The 7604-nt window shown below is 52.7% G+C and overlaps 1 protein-coding gene across 1 annotated transcript; it reads right to left on the reverse strand.

Moving 5' to 3' along the window:
* Positions 1–457: 457 nt before the first annotated feature.
* Positions 458–6482, reverse strand: LOC102696636 (zinc finger protein 436-like). The gene is made up of 2 exons (XM_015346122.2): positions 6328–6482; positions 458–2533 (listed from the first exon to the last, which is right to left on the reverse strand). The coding sequence occupies exon 2, from the start codon at positions 2366–2368 to the stop codon at positions 716–718; it is 1653 nt and encodes a 550-aa protein (XP_015201608.2). The 5' UTR covers positions 2369–2533; positions 6328–6482; the 3' UTR covers positions 458–715.
* Between the last annotated feature and the right edge of the window lie 1122 nt (positions 6483–7604).

Here is a 7604-nt window from a genome sequence, read left to right on the forward strand (position 1 = left end):
TCGGGGTTTATGAGTGCCCATTACCAATCGTACTGGACTTCCACTTATGGCACAGTGGCTATTCCGGATAACGTTATCCCCGGCTTTGCAGAAGCTGCATGTGACATCAAACAGCAAATTGTCATAAGCAGGAAGTTTCGCATTTCATCCCACACTTGGAAAGAAAATGACATCTGGCCCCACAAGGGAACCAGTGAACCGCAGGCTGTGGGTAGAAACAGAAACAAAAAAATTGTTCATCAAAATAGCTTTTTGGTTAACCAGGAGCAGGGATCTCCACCTCTACCTTACGGGATAACCATTTTGCAGATTTGGAGACAGATAATAGCAGGCTGTCGCCACCTGCTGGAGAACTCCTGAAACAGCAGCCAGTGAAGGCCCGCCGGGTTGCAGAAGTGCAGGGATGCCCTAACAGGTAGCACTCCTGCCCACTGGACCAGAAACTTCAAACCAGTGGAACAGAGCAGAGACATTTTATTGTTCTTTTGCTGTAACAGGGATCTGTACATGGTAGACAATCTGAAAAAACAATCCCATATACCCACAGAAAAAGAGGAGGTATGCCATGAAAATCAGTGCCCAGGTCCGGTCCAAACGTCACTGTCTGAGCGGTCTTCACGGCGCAAGTTTGTGTTCTTGATCGCAAAGGGTTCATCGCCACGGACACACGTCAAGCAGTCTCTCATGTCCCCTCGCGAAGGCACACGCTGACTGGCTAGAAACTACTGCTCGGCCTCTCGCCCGCGTGGATCTGCTGATGTCTTTTCAGGACGCCGGACTGACTGAAGCTCTTCCCGCACAGGGCGCAGCAGTAGGGCCTCTCGCCCGTGTGGATGCGCAGGTGCTTCTTCAGGTGCCCCGACCGGTTGAAGCTCTTCCCGCACTGGCCGCAGGAGTACGGCCTCTCGCCCGTGTGGATGCGCCGGTGCGTCTTCAGGTCGCTCGACTGGCCGAAGCGCCGGCCGCACTGCTCGCAGCTGTAGGGCCTCTCCTCCGTGTGGGTCCGCTGGTGCTTCCGGAGGTTGCCCGTGTCGCTGAAGCTCTTCCCGCACTGCGCGCAGCAGTAGGGCTTCTCCCCCGTGTGGACGCGCAGGTGCTTCTTCAGGACCTCCGACTGGCTGAAGCTCTTCCCGCAGTGGGCGCAGCCGTACGGCCGCTCCGCCGTGTGGATGCGCTGGTGCTTGCGCAGGTTGCCCGTGTCGCTGAAGCTCTTGCCGCACTGCGGGCAGCGGTAGGGCCTCTCGCCCGTGTGGATCCGCTGGTGCCTCTTGAGGTTCTGGGTGTGACTGAAGGTCTTCCCGCACTGCCCGCAGCAGTACGGCCTCTCGATGGCGTGGGTGCGCCGGTGCTCTTCGAGGTGGCCCGGGTGGCTGAAGCTCTTCCCGCACTGGGGGCAGCAGCAGGGACCCGCTCCCGAGAGACGCGGGGGAGGGTCTTGAGGGCTCGGCGGAGGGCGGCGACCCTCAGCGCAGCCGTTCGGCTCCCCCTCCGGCGCGTGAGCCTCCTGGTGCGACTGCAGGTCCCCCGCTCGGGCGAAGCACTTTCCGCACTGGGCGCAGCAGTAGAGGACCTCTTCCGCGTGCTCCCGCTGATGCTTCTGAAAGCTTTCGGGCTCCGCGGAGCTCTCCCCGCTCTGTCTGCGGCGGGACGGTCTCTCCCCTTGAGCCTTGCTTGTAAGGTGCCCCCTGAGGCTCTGCGATTTCCGGGCGGTCTTCCCGCGCCGCGCGCAGCGAGAGGACCCCCGAGCGTTTCCGGCGGACTCCGCGGGGGCAGGGCTCGGGCGCGCCGAGGAGGGGGCAGGAGTGACCGGAGATCCAGACGTCTGCTGCGTAACCTTTGTCGAGCTGCTCTCGCCCCCTCCAGCCGGATTTCGGCGGGGCAGCCCGGGCCCCAGCTTGCACAGTCCCTCCATCACATTCTCGAGCCCGAGCTTGAGGAGCCTCTCCTGGAACCACGCCGTTCCCACCTCGACGATGGGAGCGCCCTCCCGCCCGCCGGCCTCTGGATTAACGCACTCGGGCTCCGGGCCGGGTGGAGGGCGAGTTTCGATCAAACTCCCTTCTCGGCTCGGGGGAGGCGGCGCTCCAGCCCGCTGGTCCGGCCCGACATGGTTGGGTTCAGCAGGTTCTGCTTTGACTCGGACGGTCCCTAAGAGGAGTTCAGAACCAAGCCCGAAGCCGCCAGCATTGAGAGACTGTGTCTTGGAAAGATCCACAGGGCCCGTGGGATCCAGGTCAGGGTTACCTCTGACATCGGGAGTCATAGATTTTGACCCTGCTGCCTCAGATATAGGTGTAGTAGGTCTTTGGGGCTCAGGTTCTGGTGGGCTGAGTCCTTGTGTAAGAGACTCAGACCCTACATCTGCCATGTTAACAGATTCCAATCGACTGAGCGGCTCTTCACTGTATCTGGTCCTGGGCCAATCGGGCACCCTGCCTTTAATTCCAGGGCTACTGGGTTCCAACTCCTGCCTTGGACTGGGATCCCACTCTGTCTCTGTGCCGCTGCTGAGCAGTCGTCCTTTCTGCAGTGTCTGAAAGACAAATAGCCTGAATGGTTCCTAAGGTTGTGGCAAAACCAGAGACAAGACTTTAAACAGCAGTACTGAGAACGAACCAGGATCACAGGCGCCAATAACGCATCCTGACAACAAGGCCCCCAAATCACAGATGTATGAAAACAACCACACCCTTCAACTGCTCAGGACATTGTTAATATAGCAACACCATGCTGTATCATTTTAATAGAATTAAGCAGGCCATTACAATGACAATTTCAATAGCCCCTTAACTTTAAACATACCCATAAATTCATTATTCTGAAGGTGGTTTTGTGTAGTCTGATAGAATACAAAATGGTCATGTGTTAAATGTTTTTTATGGAGCGGGTTATTCAAAAGCTAGGGTAATCAACACTTGTAAGGATACATTCTCTCCTGTAGAAAATCATTCCACTATCGGCCAAGTCACAACAAATATTAGTCACCACTTATTATATGAACCTCTTCACTGCAATGGCAGTCAGCTACACAAGACCACAGACCCAGCCCACTTTCCCCTCACACACATCAATAAAAAATAAACCTCTTAGAAGGAATATGCAGTCAGAATATATATTGCCACAGACTAATTACATTAGCCTATATAGTTCTCACAACATATGATAGAACATCTTCTATACTGACTTTACTCCATTATTGAAGTGCTGTAGGAAACACTGAAAATCCGGTCTTTAAATTAAAAAATGCTTTGTCACTTGGTGGACAGGGTGGTAAGCTGCTGCATCACAGCTCTTGGGTTCCGGGTTCGAATCAGCCCGGGGGAACCTCCAGTGCGGAGTCTAAATTGGGGCACTGTGGCTGGAAGGTTGCCAGTTCAAATCCCGTGGCCGGCAGGGGAATCCTACTCTGTTGGGCCCCTGAGCAAGACCCTTAACCCCAGCTGCTCCAGGGGTGCTGTATAAATGGCTGACCCTGCGCTCTGACCCCCAGCTTCTCTCTCCCTGTCTGTGTGTCTCATGGAGAGCAAGCTGGGGTCTGTGAAAATACAAATTCCTAATGCAACAAATTGTATATGGCCAATAAAGTGATCTGATCTTATGTTCTCCAGAGAACTGGGCTTTCCTCTGGACCAGGAGAGCCCTAACCTGGTCTTCCAGGGCCATGTCTAATGGGTTTCCCAGCATTCTTTAACTGTCCAGCTTTTCAAGAGCAAGGAAGTGCTCTTGGCTGTGTCCGATTCAACAAATGCATGTTCGGTCAAACGTTCAATTAGCTCATTAGGGGCCTGGGCAGACCTCCCTGGCCAGGACTGGAGCTGTGTCCCTCTCTGCTCTAGAGGTTGCACGTTCTTCCCACTCACATGCAGACAAGAAGGTTCAACGGCATCTGTAAAGCCAGCTGGCGTGCAACTGCGAGGTGGACAGCTGGCTCTAGTTCAGTGGCTTCATGCCAACTCCGAATCACAAACTCTTACGACACACAAAACTCTTATATTCGCTCGAGATGAAATCTTCAGAACTGGAGGCGTGTCCCACACTCACAACGTCATAGGCCAGCAGTTGCAAGCTAAAAGTGATCACGGCATAACTAGGGCGCATCATTAGGATGGAGCAGTGGCCCTGTGGCTAAGGATCTGCGCCTGTGGCTGGAAGGTTGCCAGTTCAAATCCCGCAGCTGGCAGAGGAATCCTACTCTGCTGGGCCCCCTGAACAAGGCCCTTAACCCCAGCTGCTCCAGGGGCGCTGTATAAATGGCCGACCCTGTGCTCTGACCCCCAGCTTCTCTCACCCTGTCTGTGTGTCTCATGGAGAGCAAGCTAGGGTCTGTGAAAAGATGAATTCCTAATACAAGAAATTGTATAGGGCCAATAAAGTGATCTTATTATTAACTAAACTAGCTTGGGAGAAAAGTGAGCCAGTGGGACAAGGGTGAGCACAAGCCAAGACGGGGACAAATTCCGAGAACACTACAGCAGGGGCGAGGAGAGGATGCTGGGGGCTGGGGAAAGGCTGGCGGTACAAGCCAGGAGCGAAGAAGAAACGGACACGGGTGGTGATCGCACTGGCAGCGAGACACCTGCAGGTCCCGACAGCATGAACGCCAACGGCGATCAGTAGTTCTGTTCGGTTCTGTGTGTCCGGGTTTGCGCAGGCCAGTTAGGGAGCTATTTCATCACCTCAACGCTGCTCCCTGCCGCCACCCCTACACACGCGCACGCACACACACACGCGCGCACACACACACTCCTTGAGACGGCCCTGTCATCAGCTTACGTACTTTATTGTCCCAGAAGGGAAATTGGCTTCGCAGGCAAGTAAAGACATAACACAATATAGTTAACAGACATAACGGATTGCACAAAAACATTTATTAGAAGTTTGATGAGAAAGAAAATAAATATATAAAGTAATGTACAGTTACTTGTTCAAAGTCAAAAAAAGCAGGTTGATAGCTGTGGGAGAAAGGTGACTTAGTTCTGTTGCTCTTGAGTCTATGTTGTCTAAGATCACTTTATAAGACCACTTTATTGGCCCTATACAATCTCTTATCTTAGGAATTCGTCTTTTCACAGACCCCAACTTGCTCTCCATGAGACACACACACAGGGAGAGAAGCTGGGGGTCAGAGCGCAGGCTCAGCCATTGTACAGCACCCCTGGAGCAGCTGGGGTTAAGGGCCTTGCTCAGGGGCCCAACGGAGTAGGATTCCTCTGCGAGCCACGGGATTTGAACCAGCAACCTTCCAGCCACAGGCACAGATCCTGAGCCACAGAGCCACCACACCGCTCAAATTGATCCAGGTGGAAAGAGCTCACATTCGCTATGCAACGTGCTTTCGTCTAGGGCTACATGTTCAATTGGCTTTGAGCCTCGTATTTGGCATCTGAAATGCAAGCCATCGGATCTTTTCAGAAGCAAAAAGAAAAACAGCGGTTTGAAAGCTTCTGGCACACTCCCAGCTGATACTCCCAGCTGGTGATCGGCCGTCAAGACCCGGGGAGTCCGAGGTCAGAATAAGCAGGTGGAAGACGGGCTGCTTTCGGCTCGGTGCGCTGAAGCTGGGGGAGACGGCGGTTTCGACACCGACTGCGAGAACAAGCTAACCGGCAGTTTAACCCAGCGCGCAGATCCAATACAAGTCATCAACTAGCACCGGAGATCAAAGATCTTGACTGGACCGAAATCCCCTGGATAGCACCGGGATCTGAGAAGCAGTAATCTAGGTCAACATGACCCTTAGCAGGAATATGCAGCCGGTAACATAATTTAATAAATCTTTTTTTTTCTCTCCCCTCAATGAACGGGCATGACGAAGGGGAAAACGAGATTTTTGCTTATCGATCTGGGGTTGTTTTATTGAAGTTTGAGCACAGAGGCACGAATCACAAAGATGCGTACGTATGACAGACCGCAAACCAGTGACCCGGAGCAGTGACAGATCGGATAGTGACAGAAACGAGTGCTACAGTCACTGGAAAGTTCCGATGTTACTTTTTGTTTCCCGATACGTACTGGCAAAATAAGGTCTAAGCCGGCGAAACCATTCATTAATTAACCACCGCCCTGCAGTCTCCTGGGCAGTTCGCAGACAGCGCGCAAGCCGCGGGACTCCCACTGTCTCCGCCTCGCGGACTGCTGCTCTGCCGTTTCGTGTTTCCACCACATGCCGATCCACGATCATACCCGGCCGCCGGCTCCGCGCTGTCCTGCACGGCTAAGTCCTCCAGAGCTCACCTCGGTCCTGTGTTCCTAGGCCAAAGACGTGTTTGAAAACCCCTCTTTGGCAATTAGGTAAAAACAAAAATGCGACATGCGTGGTGCTCTTACCTCGATATCCCGGTCTTCCTAATAATTTCCCGTGCATTTGCTTTTTTTGATGAGGGCTACATCCTGATGCAACGGATCAGGTTCCCCCCCTCCCCACAGCACAGAACAAAAACATAACCACATGAACTGCCTCTGTCTCGTCATGCTCACCTTTGACCTCACGGCCGCGGTCATGTGACGAGGGCGAGACGCGTTGCCATCGTTGCCGGGGGAAGATGTGCTTACCGTAATCATCACAAAAAAGGAGCGATTGCTTTTACAATGTGTGAACGTGCTGCCCGTGATAAAGTGGTAAAACGTGTAATCGAATTGTAAAGCAGTTCACATAGACACAGAGGTCGATAAATGGAGCAACAAATTTATCAGATAGCTAAGACAATTATTTTAAAAGCTATTTTCTTATTTGTTGTAGATTGTAGGTGCATAACTCCAAAGCCCACTATCTAGGTTTTCGTATTCATTTTCAAATTCTACAGTAGGGCTCCTTAAATCATCCACAAACGAAGACCTTTGAAGAGTGTTAAATTGGTCCCATTAAGCTAATGGATAGCCCCATTAATTATTCATTCATTAAGAGCAGAGGTGGAACGGAAATCCACAGACACCATTTAATAATAATAATCGCTTGCACTTCTATAGCGCTTTTCTGGACACTCCACTCAAAGCGCTTTACAGGTAATGGGGACTCCCCTCCACCACCACCAATGTGCAGCCCCACCTGGATGATGCGACGGCAGCCGTAGTGCGCCAGAACGCTCACCACACATCAGCTATCAGTGGGGAGGAGAGCCAAGTAATTCATAGAGGGGGATTATTAGGAGGGCATGATTGGTAAGGGCCAATGGGAAATTTGGCCAGGACGGCAGGGTTACACCCCTACTCTTTTCGAGAAATGCCCTGGGATTTTTAAGGACCACAGAGAGTCAGGACCTCGGTTTTACGTCTCATCCGAAGGACAACACCTGTTTTACGGTATAGTGTCCCCGTCACTATACTGGGGCATTAGGACCCACATGGACTGCAGGGTGAGCACCCCCTGATGGCCCTACTAACACCTCTTCCAGCAGCAACCTTAGTTTTTCCCAGGAGGTCTCCCATCCAGGTACTGGCCAGGCTCACCTGCTAAGCTTCAGTGGGCTGCCAGTTGTGAGTTGCAGGGTGATATGGCTGCATTTCCCTCCAGCATCACAATCATGCTTCACCGTTTTAGATCTCTGTCCTCCCTTGTGCTGATACTCACTCATCTCCCTCCAGTCACTGGGGAAAAGCTCCTCTCG

This window comes from Lepisosteus oculatus, chromosome 4 (genome assembly GCF_040954835.1).
Source record: "Lepisosteus oculatus isolate fLepOcu1 chromosome 4, fLepOcu1.hap2, whole genome shotgun sequence".
In the NCBI taxonomy this organism is placed as follows: domain Eukaryota; kingdom Metazoa; phylum Chordata; class Actinopteri; order Semionotiformes; family Lepisosteidae; genus Lepisosteus; species Lepisosteus oculatus.